We start from the raw sequence: 27,196 nt of genomic DNA, 5'->3' as shown, positions 1-27,196 counted from the left end.
AGAAGGAATTGTCCTGGGAAGATGAGCAAAATATTAGAAAAGGAGTTTTAAAGTTACAGGACTAGATCCTGATCTGTATTAGAGCAATGCTCCTACTGTTAGGAGTGCAACTGTGCCCTTTGTGGTCCTTCAGTCCTGGGAGCACAGGGCTGGTCTTTTGCCTAAAGCCAGGAAGCATCATGGCTGCTCTGTTTCATGTAAGCAGCCTGACACTCCGAGGGGCTGTTCTATCAGATGGGGTTTGTTAGGTGAAGGAATGCCCTGTCTATGCTCTTTATGCCAGGGGGAGGAGGCACTCATCACGTAGAAGCTACTATTGTAGTTCTACACTGCCCACAGATTCCACTCTGAAGGGGAAATCCTGCACTGATTCCCTGAGCAATTTTAGAGGTGCTTTGCCTGGGAGAGATTATTTGATAGTTGGGAATTTTCTGGTTCCCTTCCCTGTGAATGTTTATACTTTTCAACCTTTTGGCTAGGTCTTAAATCCATGCAGGAGCTGAAGATGATACAGAGGGGCTTCATGCTGCGCAGGTATCTCAGCAATGTTACAACCTTGTTTTGCAATCTGCCCTGGCTTCTATGGGTTTCCGTGTGGAATTTGGTTCTAACTGGCTTTGGACCTGCATACTTCCCAGACTGCTTGTGTCTGTGCCACACTGCCATGGCTGAACTCAGTGGAAGCACTCACACTGATACTCCTTGAGCATCAGGGAGGGACCACTGGCAGAGCATTTCATCTCCCCATTTATCTGCTTCTGCAGCATTCTCATCCTAGTATTTGAGCACCTTTTAGCTTTGGAAATTGCTTCCCACTTGGTCTGAAATCATCCAGATTTATTAATCCCTCAGACACACTGAAAACTTAACTTTTTACAATGGATATGAGAAAAGTGATTTGGTGGGTGAGAGATTTTTCCACACCTTTACTTTGTTGTAAGGTCTGTCTAGTTACTGCTGTATACAGCGGAGATTCTTGAGGGTTTTATGTTTATTTTGGGTGAGTTTAAAATGATTGCCAAGAATGCTTACAGCTTAAGACACCCACCTGGTCTTGGAAGTCTGTGTAGACAAAATAAGTATGTGCCTGCGTGATTTGTAATCGTGATTTTCTGCCCCTGCTCATGTTCCTGGGTTGGAAGAAAAAGAGTGGAGGAGCCATTTCTGATTCATCAAAAAGAAAATGTTATGCATACTTCACATCCCCGTAAACAAATGAACTTTCAAGGTGTTTTCTCTCCATGGACACATATATTTCCTATTAAAATTAATTTTTAAGCACACACTATGAAGTGAAAACTCCCAACATTGCATTTTAAGATAGCAAAAGTTGCAACTTAAGCCATCATATGAATGGAAGTTTGCAGAAAAATATCAATACTTAGGCCCAAGCGAACACAGTATTGTTCTTCTCTGAAGCTTTTTCTGTCCATTTATTCATAGCCTGATTCTTAATGCTGACTCCTATTTTTTCTTGATTTAGGAACAAACTTAACATTGTTGTTGTACAATTTCTTTATAATATGTTTCATGAAAGAGTCTTTTTACAGTTATTATTACACGCTTGTAAACATGATCCTCTTTCTAGCTGATATCAGTCAGTTCTTTGTAATTTAATGGGAAAACTCCTTAAATTAAAATGCTCCCTAAAACAGAGATGTGGTGCCCCACTTCAGATTTATTTAATCCCTGCATTAAGGAGTAAATTGGGACTAAAATGTTACACTGGGCCTTGAGATGGCAGCCTACACCAGGGTGAATTTCACCTAGCATGTGGTTCTTTGAGATAATAATATAAAAGGGCGTGAAAAGTAGTTACACATACAGAATAACTAATTGTACAAAGTTTTCTGCTTTAAAACATGAGTTATTTTAAATGAAAAGGCATCAGACTATATTTCAGTTGAAAATTTTCTGGCAGTGTATTGTTCAATTACTTTTTTGTGGATGTTTACACAAAAGGATGGGGAAGAGACAGGGCAAAAGTTTATTTCACTTTGCCCCCTTCCACACACGCGATGATGGAACAACTTAATGAATTTTTCAAGGAATTAGGGAAGAAGGAGGAAAGCATCAGGTTGCAAGACTTAAAATAAATAGTTTTAACAAGCTGAGCCATAGCAATTTGTGTCACGGGAGTAAGTGAAGACAGGTGATACGTAGACATGCACAAGGGGAAATAACTGACCTTTAATGGGAATGGAAAAAAATAATGGCTTTTGTAATGGAGAAAGAGTTCAGAGGATTACATGTACCTAAATCCCAAATGAATTTTGAAACTAAAACTGAAATGAATATATTTAAAAAACCCTCAAATCTGATCAGAAATCAAGTGTCTAGAAACAGAGTTTGTAGCTGCATGTTAGGACGGATTGTGAGTATAGCAGCATAGTTGGGGTGATTTGCTGCTAATTGCTAATTGGTGTCATTTTTTCATTATGCATTTGTGTTGTTTGGCCCCCTCTCAAGCTGTTGCTTGTTCAGAGGAAACTAGTAAATTGCGGATGTAAAAAGCATTTCTTCTTTCTTTTTCACAAAGATCCTTGGTACTTTTCTGATTTCCTTTTCTGCAGGAATTAGAGGGATTATTTTTTCCATTCTTTGAAATTTTATCCTGCTTTTCTTTCTTAGCAAACTAAGAGAATACCTTCTAAAAACTCTTGGGGCATCGGGTACTTTTAAAAATAAACAGAATTAATATGAAGAACTAAGCACAATTTCTTTAGGGTTGTTAGCACAGGTACTAATAGACTTTCTCTCCCTCTCAAACTGACCTTAGAAAGTTTGTGTGCTGCACATTTTAAATGTCTCAGCAAATAGTCCACCTTTTAATTCACCTCTCCTGAGATGACCATGTTTACTCCTTTCACTTTCTTAAATGACAACCAAATTCACCAATAATGACATATAGTTTATTGAGAAAAATGCCATGAAATGAAAATGAATATTACAGTAGACTTCCGATAATCCGGCACCTTTGGGACGTAGGTGATGCTGGATTATTGGCTATGCCAGAGTATCAGGAGGTACTGCATACTCCCAACCCAATGCCCTTCTCTCCCCCACAACTTTATGCTCAGGTCCCCGGAGCTGCTGGTACAGCCGCGCGTCTCCCTCTGGCACTGGGGCACATGCGCTGAGCGGCTGGTATTTCAATCAGCAGGCCGGGACGCCGTGCGTAACCCAATCCCCCTCCCCTTCCCCTTCCCTGGAGCCAAACATCTCTCCTTCCTACTGTAACCCGATTGCACTCCCCCTTCCCCAACCTTATGCTTGGGTCCCAGAGCAGCCGCACGTCTCCCTCCAGGCGTTGGGGCATGTGCGTTGAGCGGCTGGCTTTTCAATCAGTTGGCCAGGACGCCATGTGTAACCCAATCCTCCTCCCCCACCTTTCCTCAGAGCCAAACACCTGCCCTCTCTGCTGTAGCCCACGTGAGAGTGGCTGACCTGAGTGATTCCATCCCGGTTCCATCAGGATCACTTGCTATTTTGATGCCGGACTTTCAGGAGTGCCGGACAATTGGGTGCAGGACTATTGAAGTTTTACTATACTTAATTTAGAAATCATAAGGATAAAAACACTGCAAGCAGCCCAAGGTTATAGTGTTCATGTTGACAGATATATTGAAAGGATATTTAACCTGGATCTTTTCAGTCAGAGGACGGTATCATTCCATGGTAGGCTTTTTCCATTTAATATACAGAATTATTGCTGCTCATTAACATATTTATTAATAATTTCTTTTAAAGCTCTGTAAACTGAAATCTTTGATTCATTCACCAAACGGTCTTCCCACACTACCCTCTCTCCTCCAATGTATCACAACAACCATCTAGAAGGATAACCTCTGGAGGTGAGAGCACTGTTCAGATTACCTGGCCTTTCAGTTCTTCACCTGTTTGGCTCCAGGTGTTATGATGATATTTGTGATTTGAGCATATGTACCGAACTGTTAAGACGACAAAACCTCACAGGCAACCAAATAGCTGTCATGATGAAGTAATAACTTTTGGTCATTGGTCTCATTGATCTGGGCTACAGTTCAATTAGTATCCTGGGGATGCAAGAGTCTATATCCTATTACAAATTCTCTGGGGCTACGTCTAGACTGCAGCCTTTTTTCGGAAGAAGCTTTTCTGGAAGAGATCTTCTGAAAAAACTTCTTCTGAAAGAGAGCATTTACACTGCCAAAACACATTAAAAAAGTGATCTGCATTTTCGAAAGATAGCGTCCACACTGAATGGATGCTATCTCTTATTAAGGGTAGCTACCAGCGCACCTGTGCTTTTTCCTCTTCTTCCAAAAGAACTCCCTCTTCTCCATACACACATGCCTTTTTCCAAAAGAGCTCTTTCAGAAAAAGGCTTCTTCCTTGTAGAAAGAGGTTTACCAATGTCAGAAAATCCCCTCAGTTCTTTTGCTTTTTTTTCGAAAGAACGCAATTGCTGTGTGGACATAAGTGAAGTTTTTTTTCAGAAAAATGGTTGTTTTTCCGAAAAAACTCTGTAGTGTAGAAATAGCCTGAGCTATCTAGCCACCTATTATGGGCCAGACCATGCCTAGTTCTTAGATGGGTGCACAACAGTGGGATGGGGGGATGGGTGCACAATAGTGGGCTGGCATAAGAAGCTGTGGTCCCTCTTCTATACCATGTGCAAGGGCCAGAAGAATTGTAATCTTTGCACTCTGGGCGTACTCCATTGTTGGCGTACAGAAGCTAGAACTGGAGCTTCATTTTCCACCCCCAACCCTCCACCCCATGCCAAACACAGTAAGCACTGGCCAAGGGAGCAGGCTGGCTGCACTGGAGGGAGTACACTGCACCTCACCAATGAGTGTGGAAGCAGATAAGTAGCCTGTCAGCTGTGGGAGACATAGAATCATAGAATACTAGTCCTAGAAGGAATCTTAAGAAGTCATCAAATTCCGCCCCTGCACCCATGGCAGGACCAAGCACCATCTAGATCATTCCTGACAGAAGTTTATCTAACCTGTTATGATAAATCTTCAATGATGGAGATTCCACAATCTTTCTAGGCAATTTATTCCAATGCTTAACCACCTTGACACTTAGGAAGTTTTTCCTAATGTCCAACTTACACCTCCCTTACTGTAATTTAAGCCCATTGCTTCTTGTCCTATCATCAGAGGTTAAGGAAAATAATTTTTCTCTCTCCTCCTTGTAACACCCTTTTAGGTACTCGAACGGTGTTACCATGTCTCCTCTCAGTCTTTTCTTTTCCAAACTAAACAAACCCAATTCTTTCAATTTTTCCTCATAGGTCATGTTTCCTAGATTTTTCATCATTTTTGTTGCTCTTCTCTGGACTTGTTCTAATTTTGCTGCATCTTTCTGGAAATGTGGTATCCAGAACTGGACATAATACTCCATTCTATACATTCTGGATATTTGAAGCACAATGTCTCCTAGTGTTCCCCTGTGGCAGTGTGGCACCCCTCAGCACTGATGTCCCTTTCTCTGGGCTAAGTGTAACTGACATAGTCAAGCTTTTAGCTAGGCTACTGAGGGCCTTCTTCCTGTGCTGCATTTTGAAAGGTGTAAGATTGTGTTAAATCCATACACATCATCTTATTTTGTTTGAGCCATCTTGGATTTATCCTTCAACTCGTTGTCTTGACAAAATGCATGCTTGCACATGTTGTTTTGCAAACACACATACAATCCATCCCAAACAGAAGGTGTTTGTAGAGTTAAAATGTACCATTTAGGCCCCACCTGGAATTAGGGATATATTGCCTCTGTGGGCAGCTCCAAAACTTGTGGGGTGCAATTTGTTCTATCCTGTGCAGACTAGAGCTGGCCAGTGCATAGACATGTCAGACCCAGGGCTGCTGCTGCCTTCTTTAGGGTGTTATTTCCTCAGGGGAACATCTGCACTCACCAGAGCATAGGGGCTGTAATTCTACCTGATCTCTGCCAGAGCAATACAAGTACTTCTTCTCCCTGTGTGCACATGTAATGACTAAGCAAAATCTAGCCCATGGCAAATCATGATTTTTCGTTTTCAGATGCATTAGACTTGGCAATTGCATTGCAGCCAAGTATTTGCTATTGGTTTATTAAAATACAGCCTAGGTAAATTAATTACTTGTGGCAAAATATCCTGAGAAATTGGCAGTTATCTGTTCTTTCTCTTGCCCTGCCTGTGCTGGCTACTTGCTAGTGCAATCTTGGCATCACTGCAAACTCTCTAACATGATTAGAGCCACTGCAAGGTGCGTAACTAATTTTCAGGCTGTACAGTGCACTCAGGTTTGTACTTTTGGTTCCAATTTTTAAAACACTTCCAAGGAAATCACCAGCTTTTTTGTATTTTCTATAGAAGCTGAGCCAAATGTGTCTATTCGTAACATTTGCTACTAATGTGCTCAGTAAACAAAGAGCTGGGAAAGGAAACCTAATTTCCACTAAAAAATTGTGAACATCCATGGGTTTCTATTACTGGCTTTTCATTGTATTTGTATTTGTGCCTCCATTCCCTTGTATTTGTGCCTCCATTCCCTTAACATTGGCAGAAACCTTTAGCCTCTTCTGAACACTCCCGTTTTTAATTCAAGCCACTTAATAGGTAAAAAGCCTCAGCTTTATTTACATAATGCAAACACAAATTATATAGCACAAAGTGCCTTCTGCCAAAATACTGTGAAAAATGCTAATGTCTCCCCAGTCAGCGGTAGTAGCTTGGGCCAGCTGTTGGATACCAAACAAATTCAACCAGAGGCCAACTCTCTCATCTCTATTAATTGATCAGAATATATTTACCCTCTGGGAGGAAATAAGTTTTTATTCCCCACTCAGGGCCAAAACCACTTTGTACAGCAAGGATCCTTTTGAAGTGACTCACATGGTTGCAGCAGTGATCTTGCGAATGCAATTTCTTGTTGGGTGTTCTCTCTCCCAGTATAATGGAATCTTAGTTTCAATCATTTCTGTGTAGCTACAGCCTCCTGACTAACAGAAATGGTTGGGACTTTTTAGCCCAAGATCTGAAAGGTGGAAAGCACTGGCACTTTTGTCCCGCTGACTCCCCTCCTTTACCTGACTTATTCCTCTTTTTCATGATCAGACTGCATCTGCACGGCTTACCCCATCTCTGCCCCTTATGAGTAAACTCAGCAGAGGAAAAGGAGTAGAAAGATTTTACTGAGCCACCACTATTTGTCCCTGGGTGGAAATCTTTATTTTTCTCTATCTCTGACAGTCCCGTAGCACATTTTTGCAAGGGGGGAAGGGGCTATCCCATTTCTTCAAAGCTAGTCTCATTACTGCACAGTGTACGGTGGATAGGATACTCTGCTGGAATGGCAGCAGCTTCTCCTCCTCACCTCCAAAAGCAGCATATCTACAATACATTCAGTATCTCCTCTGCCAGGCCTACTTCTCTGGCTAACGTGGGGTTCCCTTACAGTACTTGGTGAGGTTTTGCTCTGCTAATATCCTGGTCATCCCTCTAAACAAAATTCTTCTTTCTGTTTTCAGTAGTGTTATTTATGCCACAAGGTAAAGCATTGTAGCATGGGCGATTAACAGATAAAAAGTGCAGCATATTTTGTCTTATTCAAAATAAGTTTTTAAAAGTTAGGTACTGTGGTAGTATGAGAGGGCAGGTTTACACTAGACAATTTGAGTTATCTTAATGTAACTCAAAGCGACATATCTTAGATATTCTGACCACAGGTTCCTTACCTTGCTGGCTTGAGAGAAAACACCTCTCCCATCAACTCTCCTTATTCTTTTTGTTCTGGTGGAGTAGGAGAGCGATTGGTTGATTTCACATCTATATGAGATGTGAGGGGCTCCTCCCCATCGGGCTTGACAGCTACAGGGCTTGTGGAGAGATCTTTCCTGAGCCCTTGTGTGGGGATTACTGGGAAGCCATATGGATGCACACCTTAGGGGGAACTTAGGTTCCAGTCCCTCCCCCAAAACTTTCTTAAGGTTCTGTGAAGGAGTTTGGGTGCAAGAGAGGCGTGGGGTCTGGGAGGAGTTTGGGTCTGGGAGGAGTTTGGGGTGCAGGCTTTGGGATGGTGCAGGGGATTGGGATGCAGGAATGTGTGAAGGGTCTGGATCATGGAAGGGAGTTCACGGGGAGGAGGGAGTGCAGGGGAGGGGTTCAGCACTTACCTGGGGGCTCCCATAACTGACCCACACTCTCCTCTGGCAGCAGCTCCTGGGGGAGGCACCACTCCTGCAGCTTCCATTGGCTACAAAGGTGCTCGGGTTCGGGGTAGGCATGGATACGTGCACGCACGCACACGCACACACACACGCACACACGTGCACATGCACACACACATGGGCCATTGGAATATCCCTGCAGCCACATGCAGACCAAGAGTGGGCCACATTAGCCCAGCTAGTGGAGGAGGTCCCGGGCCCTTTTAAATCACCCAAGGGTGGCAGGCAGGACTGGGAAAGAGACCTGGCCCCAAACTTTGGTGGAGCCGTATCCCTGGGCCAGGAATATTCCTGGAGCCCAGGCACCGCAGGCCCATATAACTCACCATCCCTAGCAGAGCATGATGGTGTACATGTGAGGGGGTGTCACCATGGGGGAATTCCTCACAAATTCCTCCCCTCATAGTACCTCTTGTAGGTGAATCAATGAAGGAGACAGCCTGGGTCTTAGGTTTTAAAAGACAAGTTGGGAATTGTTTTGTTCATCAGTTTAGCTGATTTTTAGTCAGGTCTCTGTGCTCCATTTTAATCACTGTCTGATGCATATTACTTTGTATTTAGTGACCTACTAGTATACTGTACATTCATTTTGAAGTATAATTTTATTCAGATGCTGGTGTTGGCATGGTGTGTTTGTATAGTATATATGTGTCTTTATAATATATATGCATATATATCCATTTATGAATGTAATAATGAAATAAAACAATATTACATCCCTTGCCTCTTTTTGTTTTTGTTTTTTGCAGGCATAGATATTCTTCACCAGTTAGGTCTTGGTGGGAAAGACATACAACATCCATCAACAGTGACTACAATGTCCATGTCATCTGTTCCATTACCTCAGGGGGTTCGCTTAACAGCATCAGGCGTTGTTTTAACCAGCGATGCATACATTGAGTCCCCCATCAGTCAAGTTATACCATCAAGTCTAGGAAATCAGTTCACATTATTAATTGGGCTACACTCTAATAGAGTAAACAATGCTTTTCTTTTCAGTATTAGAAACAAAACCAGACTGCTGTTTGGTGTACAGTTGCTACCAAGGAAGGTAGTGGTATATATTGGAGGGAAGCAGTCTGTATATTTTGATTACAGTATTCATGATGAACAATGGCACTCATTTGCTATTGACATTAGAGACCAGACAGTCTCAATGTTTGCTGAATGTGGAAAGAAATATTACAGCAGGGAAACACTTTATAAAGTACAGCTATTTGATTTGGATGGTTTGTTTACGCTAGGACGGATGAACTCTCAGTCTGTCAGCTTTGAAGGAGTAATATGCCAACTGGATATTATCCCCTCTGCACAAGCCTCTGCCAACTATTGTAAATACGTGAAACAGCAGTGTCGCCAAGCTGAAACATACCGATCTCTGCCAGCACCTCCTGACACATCAATGGGGCTGTCAGTAAACTTTCCAGTCAAACAGTTGGACAACACACAATCTGAGTTTTATCCACAGAAAGAAGCATTAAACCTTCCTATTAATAATTCTGTACCGATCCAGACCCTCCCTGAATCCTCGGTGTTAAGAAATGTTACTCCATCAGAGCTTGCACAATCTAAACCTCAGTCCACTGCAATTAGACCTGAAGCAAGTGTCCAGGAAAACTTCAGTCTGTCGGTTCATCATCAGGGCTTGAGCAAAAAGAGGAATGGTACCAAAAAACCCCCAGATAATGTCACAGAAGATGCAGGCAGAAAAAGTGAGCCCCTGTTCATCTCTCCTATTGAACAGAGTAAAATCAAAGAGATGGGAAAAGATGACAAGGCCAACGAGCATTCAGATGAACCTCTGGAAATGCAACAGATCTTAAACACAACACTGTATAGGGCTACCGTAGACCTGTCTTTGAATAAACAGCTCAGTCCATTAGAGGAAGATGCATTTGCTGCAGCTGAGTCTTACGATGCAGAAAACAGTTATGACATTGATGTTGAAAGTTACAATTATGATTATGAAGATCTTAACAAAATATTTGAAATGGAGAATTCAAGAGGGCCAAAAGGGGAAAACGGACCTCCAGTAAGTTGTCTTTATTATAAACATTACTATAATAGAAACACACTTTTAATAGAAAGATCTGAAATAAGCTCTGAAAGATATAGCAAAACTGTGACAAACTTCTTCTGAATGTATTGTATAAATATATGGCAGCAGTAAGACATGTATTTTTTTAATAAAGAGTAAGGATAGAGTACAAAGATGCTCAGTTCTGGTCAAATGATAAGCAGACCATATATATAGCTTTTTTAGCTGCATTAGATACAGCTACTTAATACAGTTGTAGGGTTAATGCATACTGCATGCATAAGTATTAAGACTAAAGCACGACATGAGTGCATATAATGAACCAAAGAAAATACTGTAATTTGATGTAAAAATGGTATGAAATTCTCTGATCAGCACTCCTAGGCTACGTATACACTTCAGTGCTATTTTGGGATACTGAAGTATCCCAAAATAGCTATTCCACGTCTTCACAGCAAGCCCGTTATTCCAGGCTCACTATTCCAATGTCCCTGTAAACCTCGTTCTATGAGGAATAAGGGACATTTCAGAATAGCGCTTTATTTTGAAATTTGGTGCTGCGTAGACAGTGCCAAATGATGAAATAAGCTATTTCTAAATAGCATTGAAATAAGATACGCAATTTATGTAGCTCAAATTGTGTATCTTATTTCGAGTTACGGTGCAGTGTAGATGCACCCCTAGGGTACATCTATACTGTAATTAGACACCCAGGGCTGGCCCTTGCCAGCTGACTTGGACTAAGGGACTCTTTAATTGCAATGTAGACATTTGATTTTGGGCTGCATCCTGAACTCTGGGACCCTCCTGTTGGAACTGAAAGTTGTATTTTATTTTATTTTTAATTAAGATTAAAGGTTTGTAAACCAATAAATATTTCACCAATTTGCTTAACAGGTCTGCATGGTAAGCTAAGAGATTGTCAGAACATGGGCTATGATTACATTTTTGCAATATTTGTTTCAAAGATGGAGTGAACCTTTTCTCCTTTTTCTCCTGCTGCTGAACTTAACCCTCTCTGGGCCAGAGAGAGAGATGCCAAGTTTCCCTCTATATTACTCAGCACTACTGCCACCAAGGGTTCATACACCAGTATGTGACTTAGGGTATTTTCCCTAGGCAGACAGCCCCCCCCCCTTGTTAAATGTACATCTCTTCCATAGTCAGAGCAGAAACGCTAAGTTCTTCTCTTGTGCTCAGCCCTACTACAACTGAGGGTGTATGCACCAAAAGTTACTCCGGTTTGGAGCGAGGATTGCTAAGTCCTCCCCCTGTTGCCCGCCCTTGCTATGACAGGAGGTATACACACCTGATTTGGGGTATTTCCCTAGGCAGACAGTCCCCCACAATCAAATTTCCCCAGCAATCTGGGGTGAAGAGAGGGATCCTAAACCTCTCTCCTATTTCTCACCACTGCTACGACCGAGGGTGTGTATACCAACAATGAATACAATAGTGATCACAATTAGTTCCTTGTTATTAGCCGGTATCTCCTGACCGTGGTGTGCACGCCTTTTTAGCAATATTGTCAATAATTACAGCGTACTTCTCCCCCTTCGCATTCTCCACCAGAAAAAGTGATCTGCTTAAATGAAGCACACGAGATCTTTTATAGGGGAAAAGGCAGTACGCCGCATTTATTGAGAATACGACAGTTGCATATGCTTTTCAATCACTCACACAAACAAACACCATACACACCCACAGTCCTGCCAGATGATGTTATAGTTACCAGTCCAGATTCTATATCAGTCTAGTGGCCAGCTAGATTGAACACAAAGGGAGAGCAGGGCCTTTGTTGGTCCATCGATCTGATGCTCTTCTGGAGTTGGTGGCAAGACAAACCCAAAGTTCCATAGCAAAGCACCCTGCTTTTATAATCCTTTTCTCAGTTGAAATCCATGGATTCTGCTCTGTCAGCTTGTGATCAGAACGTTATCTTTTTGATGTCAGTGTTCCCAAAACATTTTTCAAGTCTCATCCTGTAATCAATTGTCTTTCTGGGGTGCTAACTTTACTTTAAAGCCATCAATCTCCCAATATCCAATCATCTTATGAAATGGGGTATGCATCAATGGTTATAGATGGCTTCTCCGCCACCAGGTCATCTAGTCTTCACCCACACTTGCTCACCCTCCTTCTTTGGCCATCTGATTCTGAGCAATATAACTTTTGCACCTTATCTTGACACATTCATACTTCTCTCACACACATAAGCAATGTTGCAAAGACTCTCTCGGTTATGCAGATACACAGATCTTCATGGGGCAAAGCAAAGAGGCATTATAAATCAAGCAATTAAGGCCTCTCAGCCTTTAACATTCTTCTAATCTCATTAACACAGACACAATACCAGAAATATCTTTCCACTTAGGCCCATTTACTAAACTCACTAAGCTTTTAGGACAAAGCAATAGACATTTAACTAAAATAACTTAATTTAATGAAATTAAATGTGTATTGACATACTCCTTATATTGCTATATTATTGCTATATCATTAAACTACATTACTATATTACCAAACCTAAATTAAAAAAAAAAAAAGTTCAGTTCCAACACTCCTACCATCCAAGGTCATGGAGTCTGAGCCTGAATATCTATACCACAGTCCTTAGCCAACTCCCTTTGCCCAAGTCAGCTGGCATGGGCCAGCTATAGGTTTTTATTTCCAGTGCAGACATAAGCTTAGTGATTATGATCATATGATGGAAAATGGTTTATTCAGGTAGAAAATACTTGCACCCCATTCCTGTGGGATCTGTGTATAGTCATATATTTAGAGCATTCTAACATTAAAATTCTAATTATTGAGGCTGCTCTGTATCCCAAGCTCGTAGGGCATAGGGTTGCCAACTCTCCAGGCATTAAAGATTAATTTTTAGTTAAAGATTGGCATGTGAGGAAACTTCCAGGAATATGTCCCGACAAAACTGATAATCCTACTTGGGCACCAGTGGGTTGGCAAGCTCTCTAGGTGCACCAACAGCTAGGCCTTGCCGGCTCTAGCCCTGCTGGGTTCGAATAACAACCCAGACAGATGGCTAAGGGAAAGGTTATTTTACTAGGGGTAGCAGGAAAGGGAAAGGTTGCAATCATCATAGGTACAGAAGCTTACACAATTACAAGTTCAGATTAGGGGCAGTCTAGTTGAGAGCCAGGGCTCTTCATGCCTAGTGCTTTCCAGCCCAATTTCTATTCCCAGAAAATGGGGACTTGCATGTTTCCAAGTCATGTTCAGTTAATGTCTCTTATTGAGGCCTCTATGTCTCTATGCTCAGCTTCTGCTTAAGTCTCACATAGACCTATATTCTCTATAATGTCCAGCACTCACAGCCTGTTTTACATGTGGCTCTGCATCTGTTCCTGCCTCCCGTTTCTCTTCAACTCTCTGCTTGCCACTTGGTACTGCCTCAGCATCCCTGCAGCTCCTTTTGTTTGTGCTGCTGCATCTACACAATAGACTAAACTCCACCACTTCCTCACCTGGGCAAGAGAAAAGGAAGTGCTATGAGAGGAGAAATGATGGGAGATGCAGTCCCTTGCTTTGCATTTCCATCACAAAATGCATTTCATTAATGATTATGATAAGCAATTTCTGAAATGTATGAAAATGCATATTTGTATTTTTGTCAACTTAATTGGTGTCTTATTTTATATGTGCCGTGTCTAAACACCTTCCTGATATATACAGATAGACACTAATTTAGTGAGGTTGCAGGCTGACTGCAGAATGTTTCCGAACATTCTTACTTAACTTGAGTAATACGATAGTTGATTCTTATTTAAGTTTCTGGTTGAGCTCCAGAAACCATAGCATGGAGTAGATAATTCCACTTGTGCTCCTCTCTGTGTTTGTGGTTATTACTGGAAAGTAATTTGATATATGTCAGGCAGCCTCTAATATTTGTTTGAATATGTCCATAAATTCAGTATGTGTATTCTTTCTCAGCACATCAGCCATCTTTTTGTAAAACTAGTCATCAGCAACTAAAAATTCGAAGAGCCCAATTTCTACTTTAAACAAGATCCACATGCTAAAGTCTAGAGAGACAACTGGGTGTTAAAAAAGTAAAGATAATCCATGAGTGATCTTGCTTCCTAGCCCTGAATATGCCAGTCCTTCATTTTGATGTTGTGCCCTTTGTAACAGTATTTCTATAGTTATATCATTAAGTTCTTAGTGGTCAAGATATTAATTGTTTTTAAAGATGATTGCGATGATTTTATGATTGTGTTGAGTTGGAAAAGATAATGCAAAAATTGCATGACAAGATTTCTGTCAGAAAAATCAAATCTGTTCTTTCAGAAATAGCACTGAAATCTTTATGGGACATTATTTATTCTTGGCACTACAAAAACACCTTCAGGCCTGAACCACAATCAGGAACCCATTGTTGTTCAAACATGTGGTAGGAGACAATCTGGGAAAAGGACTTAAAATCTAAGGTCTTAAAATCTAAATAGACAAGACAGGCAAAGGAAAATTTCAAAATCTTCATTATATAGAAGGGGAACTGGAATATGCAAAAATAATTATAGTCAGATCTAGCAGAGCACTTAAGCATGGGTTGAACCTTAAGCATGTGAATAATGCTATTGAAATAAATGGGACTACTTGCATGCTTAAAGTTAAATGTGCTTAAGTGCTTTGCTGGTTAAGAGATCCTAAGTATCTTGCTCAAGATCAGCAAGGGAGGAATCTATGGAAGAATCAGGAATTTAGCCTACATCTTCTGAGCTCCAGTCCAATGCCTTTGTCACAAGACCATCCTCTCTCTGTGGCCACTGGAACGTAGGGAAGACAATATAGAGTTCACAGCAGGAATGCCTGACAGAAGCGTACCATTCTCTATGCTAGATTTATGGTGGTGACATGAACCAAACGGGTCTATGGAGAAATGCAACCTGTAAATCCAAAAAGTACGCAAGGACTGCATCTTTGATTGGTCTCTGTTCCAAGGGGCATGTTCTTTGCTCCCTCTCTGAGTCTTGTACATCTCTGAAGGAGCCAGTAATAATCTGGTTCTTATCTATTCATTGCATCATTCCCTTTCCTCACTAAAGCTACGTTTAGACTACAGGCATCTTTATGAAGAAGCTTTTTTTGGAAGAGATCTTCCGAAAAAACTTATTCCGAAAGAGAGCATCCACACTGCCAAAGTGCATCGAAAAAGTGATCTGCTTTTTTGAAAGACAGCATCCAGACTGAATGGATGCTCTCTCATATCCAAGCTGTGATTGCTGTGTATGGAATGGCCACGAGGGCACCTGTACTTTTTCCTCTTTCCTCTTCTTTCAAAAGACTTCCTCTTCCCAGTCCACACATGCCTTTTTCCAAAAGAGCCCTTTCGAAAAAAGGCTTCTTCCTCATAGAATGAGGATTACCAGTGCCGGAAAAACCCTTTTGTTCTTTTGATTTTCTTGTGGAAGAATGTGATTGTAGTGTGGACATTCCTTAAGTTTTGTCAGGAAAATGGCCGTTTTTCTGAAAAAACTCTGTAGTGTAGACATACCCTAAATCTGCTTCCTTGAACAGTAATTCACTTCCAAACCAGCACTTGAAAAGATTAATGTAAGCTGAACCTCTCAAATCTCATCACTGGAAAACTTGAGGAAGCAGCAACAACGAACTTTCAAAGATCCCTTGTATTAAGAAAACGCTGATGAGACATGAAAAAACATTATTTTTCTCATTATACTTGTGGCTGGTCTGAACCTCTTCTCAAGGATTCAACACAGAAATAATGTTCAGTCTATTAGAGTTGACAAGTAATAATTCGCTTTTGTGGTTTTCAAACTCCTCAACTTTGCTTTAGCTTTATAATCTTCCCCCAAAATTGACTCTTGCCTAGTATGATTAGGGTCCTCTGTATTCCATGATCCCACAGCTATGGAATTCACCCTTTGCAATGGAAATTTAAGTTTTCATTTATGGATAGCATATGGTTAGGTACCCTTTTCTTTAGCGTTTTATAAATTTAAATAAAATATATAAATAAACGACTAGCACTTACAGTTGCAAAAAAACCCTTCCAAATAAGGGGTGCGTGTACTGTTGTTGTCTTCCTGACTGAGAACTGTCCCATTCACCTCATTGCAGTAACCTGTGAGGGCCCCCATCATGGACCATTGTGTATAAATACAGAACAAAAAGATCATACCTTTCCCCAGAGAGGCTGTTGACTTGAACATAAATATTACTACATAGCAGGGCTGGCAAAATATGGGCCAGATGCCAGATCCAGCCCTCCAAGCCACAGGATCCGGCCTGCAGATGCAGCAGGGAGCCTCAAGCAGACTCCCTGCTTGCCCCCTTCCCCCCTCCCCCACATACCTCTTACAAAGGCGGCTGCTGTGGCCATTTGTCTTTTTCAGCTGTAAGCCCAGGAGAGGAGGGAGTGGTGCTTCACTTTACTGCCCACAGCACAATTTTATTGGTTAATTTCTGGCCAGTAGGAGCTGCCTGATTGAAGAACAGGCAGTTCTTGAAGCACCACTCTCCTCTCTCCTCACACACTTCTTCACAAATGCACGTGGTTCCTGCAGTCTCTGAGACTCCTGGCCAACAATCCAGCATGTTTCCCAGGCAATCACCCAGGTAAGTCTCCTGGCCAGAACCTTTCTCTGGCATCCCAACCCACTACCACCCCATAACCCAAAACCTCTGTCCCCATCTGAAACCATACCCCATCCCAGACCATGCACCCCAATCCTCAAACCAACCCCCTGCATCCCAGTCCAGTGCTCCAGGTCATAACTGCTTCCCTCACCCTAACTCCCTCCCTGACCTCACATTCCCTTCTTTACACCAAACCCTTACCCCAACTTCCCTTCTGCACCCAACCTCCATCCCAGACCCCGCAACTACTTCATTAATATCATGGAAGAGTGTGGCCCTTCACCACTTACCAAATTCTTGGAGTGATCCCCCCCCCATTAAAAATTATCCACCCCTACAATATAAATCATCATTTTTCATTGTGAAAAATGCTGCTGGTCATTTTAATAGAAACTGAGCAAATTTGCTTATTGCACAATCCTAAATCACCTACCTTGACTTTTCAAATACCCCACACCTTCAGTTCAAACATCTGCATCTTCATCTCTGCCAGTTTATTGAAAATTTAGGGTCAGAATACAATATGTAGAATTTAATTGCAAAATAAATAACAGAAAGTGTATTGTAATTATGTATTATTTATTTTCATACTTAATTAAACAAAGTACAAATTTTTCAGATTATATGAAGCTATGGGAACATTTCCAGTTCGCTGCACTGACTTATGTTAGAATCCAGGGGATTTTGCTGTACATTTTGGATCTGGTATACAATGCCTTATGAATAGTCCTCTAATGTTAATGGTATCACTTCAAAAATCCTGAAAATTCTAGTTTGCTAATTCACCATGAAAGAAATTTCCAAAATTGTAAGAGACCAGTCACACAACTGATTGGATACCTCTCATTGTGGTTCATGGTGCATTTCTATGCAATTTGTAGAGAAAAGTGCTTGCCAATATTTTGACTGGAAGTTTTGAAACTGAAATGGCCAGGGTTGTTCCCATGGGGGGAAATGGAGGGTGGTCCCAGAGCAATTTCCACTCACCCCAGGTCCCATCCTTGCCTCACCTTTTCCTGCCCCTGCTCTGCTCCCACTCCACTCCTGCTCCCAAGCTCCACCCGTGCTGTGCCTCTTCCCACCCCTACTCTGCTTCTCCTAATATCTATCAGTGCACCCTTTCCTCGAAGCCCCGTCCCCCAACAGACTCAAGCCAGGTGATTACTGGAAGGCCTGGCATGGGGGCGAGGTAGCAGGGGTTGCCCCTCTACTCACCATGGTGGTGAGAGCCTCGGAAGCAGAGTGATGTAGCAGCCTGCACCGCTTCACTGCCACCTCCCAGCCAAGTTGTTCTGTTTCACTGAGTCATGCAGGAACGGCTCCTAATTATTTGCAACTTTCCATTGAAGGAAGACTTCACCGTTTTTAGGTGTATAGTAAACACTAGCATTTATTAGAAACATGCATAAAGAAAATATACAAGAATTATTATTAAACCATTTCATTTTAAATTTGCATCTGTAGTACCACTTAAAAGATAATGTACAATTATTATGTTTGTACAAAGCAAGGATTTGGTTCATCATATAAAATGTAATATGTTATGCAGTTGTTCAATTATTTAATTACAATTTGCACTTATTGGAGACAGACTATTGAAACAAACTACCAGTTTCCATGGGTTGGGGATGTATCAGATTGACTCTGAAATTATTTGAATTCATGACTTCTGTTGGTTGTGCAGAATCTCTTTGGAGTCTTGTTGTGTAGGGATCTAGAACAAACTTTCTGTGTCAGTATAAAAACAGAAGGTTAAAAGGTAAAGATTCCAGCTATGTAGTGCAAGGTTCTAGGGACTGTTGGCCGTTGGTTTTGTCATATGGTGGCATCCATAGACCAGATCTATACGACTTATGAAGAAAACAATAATTATGTGTATAGTTTTATACTATTAATTGTCTTTAGACCAATAAAACAATTGTCTAGGAGGGCACTACATATAGGTGCTATACAAAAGACAAAATAAAATGAAAAAGAAATATTAAAAAAATGAGAAGACAGACAGGCCCAAATACACATCCACCACACTGAACAAATCTGGAACAAGAATCGCTTAGGGATGTAAATGTTCATTAATATTTTCATGAAGGGAAGGGAAGTTTCCAGCTATCGAAACACTTTATTTTAAAGCAAATTTAATCAGTATCTGGGATGTAGAAGGAGCTTCACATTACAATTAAAAAAGGAATGTACCATAATACATTAAAAATACTTTACTTGTCTACTTTATGAAGAAATGTGGTTAATTCTTTCCCTTGTGTAGCTCCAGGATAACTTTTTGTGCATGTTGTTACCCCAAAAATATTCTCACTGGAGACCACCCAGAGTTACACTAGTATGGGTTTTTTATTTCTACTAGGTAAAAATAAAGAGCAGAAAGCAGCCACCAAAAGTTTAAACTAAAGAAGATAGAACTCTCTCACACATTCACACAGACAAGCAAGCAAGCAAGCATACACCCCTCCATTCATTCACTCATTCACACCCATTCATTCCTGCTCTCAGGCAATTACACACTTACACAGACATATGGGCTGCAGAAGGAGCCAAGGCATGTGGATCCTGGAGTGTCTGTCTGCTCATCATGTCTGGGGTAGGTGGTCAAGAGAGATACTGGAGAGGAGCTTCTCAGGATCAGGGGAAGAAAAAAGAGAGAGTCTCACACGGGCTCCTTCTCCTTATATAGTGTCTGAATGGCTCCTGTGACTCATTCACCTTGTCATCAGGGAGCATGCCCAGACTTCCCTTTATCCAGCAGGGAGCATGCCCAGACTGTGATGACTCATTGCCATGTGGTCCATTGTTCCTAGCCTTCTTCAAACACACTCACACTCTCCATTCACTTAGGGGAGAATGCATCTTAGGGAAAGTTACAAGCAAGGTGGCTGCATGTTACAAAGATTACAAAGTTGCAGTTTACAGTAAGTTTGAGAGTTACACAGATTGCAAAGATTGACAAGGATCATAATAAGTTGCAGTATACAACCTTAGACCTTACAGTTTGGTATAGCTTTAGAAAATCCATGTATATAAATCTAATGAGCTCAGGCGGAGGCTTTTTTATGAAACACATGGAGCATCTCTTATCTTCAGTGATTCAAAAAGGAATGAATAGGAAATAATTCCTCCAGATGTAACAAGACGGGGAAACTCCAAGCTTTTTTTAGTTATATTTTTGGAACTCTCCCTCAACAAGAATGCCAGGTCAAGCTTTGTGTGTCTGTCTGCCTTTTTTTTTTTAATTCTTGGAAGTGAAATTTACACAAGGGCCTTGCTATGCTAGAGAAATTTGGCATGCAGACCTGTGCCTGTGTGATGACTGCCATTTTGGCTGACTCCTCAGGGAATGAATTGGGGACTTAAAGAGCTAAAAATATGAGCTGCTACAGCATGAGCAGTAGAGCCAAAGCATTATAGCAGCCACTGTAACAGATTCACATCCTCCTCAGATCAAGCTCAGAAGAGATCCTGTAACATTCATTTATGAGGAGCTGTGATTGGTTGGTCTAATACAGTGTTTCTGAAAGTGTGCCGTGAAATCACTTTGAGAAACACATTAACTGGCCACCCCGGTTTGTTTATTTACTGGTACCGCAGCCACAGAGCCTCACGGCTCCCATTGGCTCCGTTTCGTCCTTTGCAGCCAAGGGGAGCCACGGGAAGCAGTGGGGATAGTGTCAGACATGCACCTTCTTCACATTTTGGTTGGTTATTGCCTTCTCAACCATAACATTCAGAGGGGTAGCTAAGGTAGGAAAAACTTAAAGAACAACGAACAACTAGAGGTGCTACTAGACTATTTGTTGTTTTTTAAGTTCAACCAGAGTAGTAATTCTTGTGCTTTTCTTCATCTCCCCCACTGACTTGAAGTAATTTTGAACAGTGTGAAGCAGTACATTCAGAGCTGATTAAAGTATTTTACTCCATGCACAAGCTGAGTAACTGGGAAGCAGTGATGCAATCATACTCTCAGGTCACCCCATGACTGGTAGGGGAGACTTGGGGCTCGCAGTAGCCTCTGTGGGTTCATTTTTCCAACCTCCAATTTCTCACTGCCTACTGGGAAGCAGGAGCAGTAAGCTCCACCAGTGAAAAAAACTCTGTAACACCTAGGGGTACTGTCTGCATGAGGTCCTAAAATCTTGTCTCTCATCTTCCTCTGCTATGAAAGTGTACCAGTTCTGCCACAGCCACCTTCATGGGGACAGGAATTTGATTTTCTCTTAAAAGAGGAGGCCTGAATTACCCCCATTACCATGCAGCCTCACTGAAGTAAATGAGATGACATGCTTTACAGACCAAGCCAGTGCAGAATTTGGCCTAGAGTTCTCACATAATTTGAGCTTATATGAAACACTGTGTGCTCTCAAAAGTTAACAAGTAAAATGTAAAAGAAAAGGGATCTTTTCCAAGGACAAAATAGCTACCTAGCTCACAGATGGTACTGTGCCTAATATTGTTACAATTATTTAATGATCCAATCTATTTGCAAAGGTTTAAGATGTCATGGAATAAAAAGGGAGGTCCTCTCATGGACTGGTATTTGGTTAAAAGATAGGAAACAAAGGATAGGGATAAATGGCCAATTTTCAGAATGGAGAAAGGTAACAAGTGGTATCCCACAGGAGTCTGTACTGGGACCAATCCTATTCAGCATATTCATAAATGATCTGGAGGATAGGGTAAAGAGTGAGGTGTCAAAATTTGCAGATGATACTAATCTACTCAAGATTGTTAAGTCTGAAGAAAACTGTGAAAAGCTTCAAAAGTATTTTACAAATCTAGCTAACTGAGCAACAAAAGGGCAGATGGATTTTAATGTTGATAAATGCAAAGTAATGTATATTGGAAAACATAATCCCTACTATGCATATAAAATGGTGGGGACTAAATTAGCTATTTCCCTCAAAAGAGATATCTTAGAATCATTGTGGATAATTCTCTGAAAAATCCACTCAATGTGCAGCAGCAGTCAAAAAAGCAAACAGAATGTTAGGAATAATTATAAAAGGGATAGAGAGTAAGACAGAGAATATCTTATTTCCTCTATATAAATCCATGCTATGCCCAGATCTTGAATACTGCTTGCAGATGTGGTCATCTCATCTAAAAAAAGATATCTCAGCATTGGAAAAAGTTCAGAAAAGGGCAACAAAAATTTATTAAGAGTTTGGAGAGGTTCCTAGATGAGGGAAGATTAATAAAACTGGAACTTTTCATCTTAGAAAAGAGGAGACTAAGGGGGGATATGATAGAGGTCTATAAAATCATGACTGGTGTGGAGAAAGTAAAGGAGGAAAAGATATTTACTTGTTCCCATAACATGAGAACTTGGGGTCACCAAATGAAATTAATAAGTAGCAGGTTTAAACAAAAGGAAGTATTTCTTCACATAACATACAGTCAACCTGTGGAACTCTTTGCTAGAAGATTTTGTGAAGACCAGGACTTTAATGAGTGTCTCTAGCCTCTGTCAGAAGCTGGTAATGGGTAACAGGGGGAGGGATCACTTGATGATTACCTGTTCTATTCATTCCTTCTGGGGCACAGTGGTGGATATAGGGCAGGGTGAGTGGGCGGCTGCCCCAGACCCCGCACTTCAATAGGCCCTGTGCACGTGCTACTACCTGTTGACTGTGGCCATGGCGCATGTGCGAAATTGTGCTATCCCGGGCCCTGCGCTTCAATAGGCCCCGCACCCTGGGTCCGCAAAACGCTCATCTGCCCCTACTGGAGCACCTGTCATTGGCCACTGTCTTTGGGCAGGAGTGGTATCAGTTCAAAAATATGAATGTAAAGAATCAAATAATGTGCTATCAATAACTGCTATAAGAAGTTCATAATTAGGGATTCAAACAAGTCTTTGGTCATGTCTTTTGTGCTGTGTTCTTTTACTTTGTCTTTTTTCTATGGTTATTATTTAGTTAACTGTTTTAATTGCTTCAAATGATATATACCTTGCATGGGATGTGAACATTTGAATTAGTACCATGTTTTTAATTTAGTAAGTTAACTGTTTTTCTTTTTTTTGAAGTACACTAAACCCTTTGTTTCTAGCCTTTGAAATAGATTCTTCTTCCTGTATTAAAAATAAATGTATTTAAAAGTTATGCACTAAACTGAGCATTACAATCCTTATGCATCACATAATTTTAACCATAAGTTTCCAACTGGGAGCCAGATTGGGACAAAGCACATTGTAGTTTTAGTTTTGGGCTCTTCTTCCAAAATGGGAAGGCTTCATAATCAGAAAATCATCACCTGGGTGGTTGTAGGAGTGCTAGTCAGATTTTGACCTACAGAACAATGACTGGCCAGCTTTTAGTCTTCACTTTTTGCTTTTTGTCCCTTCAGGGTCCCCCAGGTCCTCCAGGTTTACCTGGTCTGTCAGGGAAGAGAGGCCCAAGGGTGAGTAAAATGACTATATTTTTCTACAGATGTACACTGGATAATGATAATAAAATCAAGCTTTTTGTATCATCATCTGATTCTAGAGTATATTCATATTCTAGTCAACTAGGAAGAGGTTGCTCTTTAATCTCAGCATATAATAGGCTGAAACAAACTAATCCAAGACAGATGAGACAATGTGTAGTTTACATATATACCTAGAGAAGGTATTCTGTGTGAAAGTGTCCACAGACCACTATTGAGTTTGCAATATAACTGTTATGCTGCTACTTGTGTTAATTTTTAGTTTTTCAGTGTCACCATCTGCAGCTGACAAGGTCAGGTTCATTTGCTTTCTGGAATGAAGAGGAGTGGGCTTCCCAGAATAGTGCATTCCACAGCTACAGACTGGAGAACAATGAAAGTGGAATAATCCACTGCAGGCCAGAATGAAAATTACTCTAAAAATCTGCTTTAGTTTCTTGGTTTACAGCTGCTCGATAAAAGCATGATTAATGAGTCTGCAGCTTCTTCGGGTAATTTCTACCATAGCTAACACATCTGGGGGGATGGTGTATGTGTGTGTACATGTACATCCTATAACATACTGAAGCTCCCTAAAAATGGCTTGGGAAGGCACAGGAGAATGTGGGCATTTGGGCAACTGCAGAGGGTAGTTAAGGATTTGTGGGCTGGATGATTGAGAAGACTTGGCAGGCTTGAGGGGAGTAGATAGTCGTGGGTTTAGGGCTGGTGTGTGGTGTCTGGCAGGGCTGGCATATGGGATGTGGGATTACTAGGTTGGGTATTAGTATTTGGCACCTAGTATGAGGTCTCTGCAGATGTGCGGTAGGTATCTTGGGGAGGCAGTGCTTATGAATGAACATTTGAGTGTGCTCTCATTTGGTAGCATTTTGGAAACAAAAGTGCATGTTCTTCAGCTTGATACTTCTTAACGCTGTCTCACATTTGAAATGGGTGGCCGGGTTGGGGTATATCACTAGCTGATTGAATAAAGTGTCTCAAGAAAGGATTTAGAGCAAGCGATGATAAAGGGCATGAACCAAAACCATTTAACATCAGCAAAATAAAACAAGACAGACTGTATTTTCCCCAAATCCAGACCCTGACTGACTTAATTTCCTGAGGCCTTTCCTGGGGTCTTCCCTCAAATTATCCTTTTATACTGGAGCTGTTACTTATGGTCATATGAGGCAGCAGCTGCTGTTAATGAAGGTTTTTTATATAGCAAGGCTATGCATGTTGCCTCCATTTCAAGTTAATAATGTTGCATCTCCTTAAGGACCCAGTCCCAAGCAGTGAATGGTGCTATTGGCTTTAACAGGGCTACTTTGGTGCATAGAGTTTTTGATATTCATGTTTCCAGGGCTGGATCCTAAGTTAACCACTTACTGGTGCCGAATAGTAATTAATGTCAGGAAGTGTCTGATTGCTACAGGCATCTAGTCATGCTTTGGAGCAAGCAGGCAAAAAGTGAAGGCACTTCTCTTTTCCTCTTATCTACAGACTTTTCTTTCTTTTCTTTTAATTGAATGTGGAGTTGAAGCAAAAAAGCATAATGGGAAGTGAGGGACCATAGGTTAGAGAGGGGTGGCTAATGTCTGGAGACAGCCTAGCCTGAGAAGGGCCTGTTTTTTTATTAGCAACTGTGATTTAAATAGAATTTTAAAAGTGTGTTTAAATGTTGCCACAAAGACTAGTCCAGGAAATGGGCTAAGGACCAGGAAAACTTCATTATTGAAGCGTCATTGTGGTGCTTTAGTTCTTACAGTGCCTGTAGATATCAGAGTGCTTCAAGTGTGGGTTGTTAATTTTTACATTGAAAAAAGGTCCCAGGCCTCACTTTTGTGTGCTAAGCTTGAGGTAACATGAGTCTTTTATGGGCAAAATATAATGTGAACTCTCCAATATAGAGATTTTTATTAGAAAATTATGTGGATAGTGTATACGCTGTACAAGGATGTGGTGCAACAGTCAGGGCGGTTATCTCAGCATAGACACACTGATAACTTAGCCTCCTAGGCAAAGAAAGCCCTTCATTACCCCTCCTGAATTGCCACTGTGGTCATATGACCTTCATCGAGTACTTTCTTCCATCAAGGCATCTTTAGTAATGTTGAGATGTGCCTTGACTCTTTGAATACAGGCAGTCCCCGGGTTACATGGATCCGACTTACATCGGATCCCTACTTACAAACGGGGAGAGGCAACCCGGCACTAGCTGCTTCCCCCCAGCAGATCAGGGAGACGCGAAGCTAGCGCCCCCTCCCCCCCCCCCAGCAGACCAGGGAGACGCGGAGCGGCTTTTCTCAGCAGACACTTCAGCTTGAGAATAAAGGACTGAGGGAAGTGAGGTGTGGGAGAATAAAACTGAGCTCTGGAAAAATGTTTGGCTAGAGTTTCCCCTACAATATGTACCAGTTCCGACTTACATACAAATTCAACTTAAGAACAAACCTACAGTCCCTATCTTGTACGTAACCCGGGGACTGCCTGTAGAACCACCTAGGGTCTAAGGAACTCTCTCCTTTCAGTAGCTGCTGATGGCTGAGTGCTATTAGCTGTGTGCTGCTTCTCTTGCTGCTCAGTGATGATGGTGTTAGTGTTTCTTTCCCTCTACCTCAGTTGCATAACGATCCTCCTGCCTCAAGCCCAGGATTCCTGTTCTCGGGTCCTTCTGCCCTTACTCATGCCTTAGTCTGATGGTTGCAGTACTGACTCCATAGTTAGGAGCTTGATTTTAATCATTTTTAACTTTATCAGAAAAGTTCCTTTCTGTATAAAATTTCTCATGCGGGACATCTGCACAGAGGAGACTTAAGAAATGAAAATTGGACTGTATTAGTCAATCTGAGTCTGAGATAGTACTCTTCAAAAAACAACAGAGTTTTTTGGATTCGAAACAAATTCTGTGGGGTTTGTTTTTTTTGTCACTCATATCTCTAGAATGACTGTTCAAGTTTTACTTGAGATCTATGTTAGGTGTCAGTGAGATAGAATTCCTATGGAATTCCTATGGCAACTTTTATTGAGCAGAAATGCTTCTGTGCTCTCCCTTATTGTTGTAGCATTTCTGGAAAAACAAACAAAAAAGCTCTAAAAACGTTTTGAACCATTTCCACATATCCCCACTATAATTAAATTGGTACTTTCAATAGCCAGATTCTTTTTTCTTGTAAATCCCTGAGAGAGACTCAAAATCTGCCTGTATGAACATTAATCTCTTAAAGGAGGCTGGGATCAGTAATTGCATAGTTAAATCAACATGGTTATTCGCTGGAAGAAGCATTAAACAGTGAGGCTATCAGTGTTAATACACAGCATAACTGGTAAATGCTGAGTCATATAAGAGAAAAGTGAATGTTATAATGTCTGTCTTAAAAGTTCACTGAATTTATATTTCATGAGTTAAAACAGATTCTTATTATTTCTGGTTCCTTTGATAAACTCTTGGGGTGAAATTTTTGCCTCGATGGAAGTCATTGAAAGTTTTGCCATTGACACCAGTGTGGAAAGGATTTTATCCTGAAGGTCCTTCCATATGTCATAGATGAAGAGCTGCTGACAATCATTGTGATGACCACTCCCTAGTGCCCCATTCTATAAGAACTGGCTTCAATGAGAGTGGAAGGTGCTCAGGGCCTTGCAGGATCAGGTGCCCATTGTTGAAATTTTTTAATTTCTGGTGTGGATGACATGGAAACATGTTTTATTCCATTGCAGGAAGTATTATGCAACATTCCACCATTACTATTTTGGACAATCACTGTGACCAATGGTCTGTTTTGCAAGCGTCAATGGACCAATTCGGCTGTGTTCTCCTGATGTTTTTTGCATGGAACTCTCGTTGAAGTTGATGGATGTTAATCATATAATAGTTAACTTTGATCTTCCAAAACATCAGCATTCTAGGCCATTGATTTG

General features: G+C 41.2%; 1 protein-coding gene across 4 annotated transcripts in view; it reads left to right on the top strand.

The window, feature by feature from the left end:
- The window catches only part of COL24A1 (collagen type XXIV alpha 1 chain), a 251,636-nt gene that overhangs the window by 16,145 nt on the left and 208,295 nt on the right, over positions 1-27,196 (top strand). For all 4 annotated transcript variants that reach the window (XR_012905946.1, XM_075936387.1, XM_025183174.2 and 1 more), the window contains exons 3-4: positions 8,952-10,234; positions 23,216-23,269. Coding sequence is in view for 3 of the 4 variants with exons in the window: in XM_075936387.1 (XP_075792502.1) it covers positions 8,952-10,234; positions 23,216-23,269 (1,337 nt within the window). In the remaining variant the exon portion in view is untranslated. The remainder of the gene's footprint in view (positions 1-8,951; positions 10,235-23,215; positions 23,270-27,196) is intronic.

The sequence above is a fragment of the Pelodiscus sinensis genome, chromosome 9 (genome assembly GCF_049634645.1).
Source record: "Pelodiscus sinensis isolate JC-2024 chromosome 9, ASM4963464v1, whole genome shotgun sequence".
NCBI lineage: Eukaryota > Metazoa > Chordata > Testudines > Trionychidae > Pelodiscus > Pelodiscus sinensis.
Note: the sequence above shows the minus strand (reverse complement) of the source record. Positions and strands in the feature narration are given on the sequence as shown.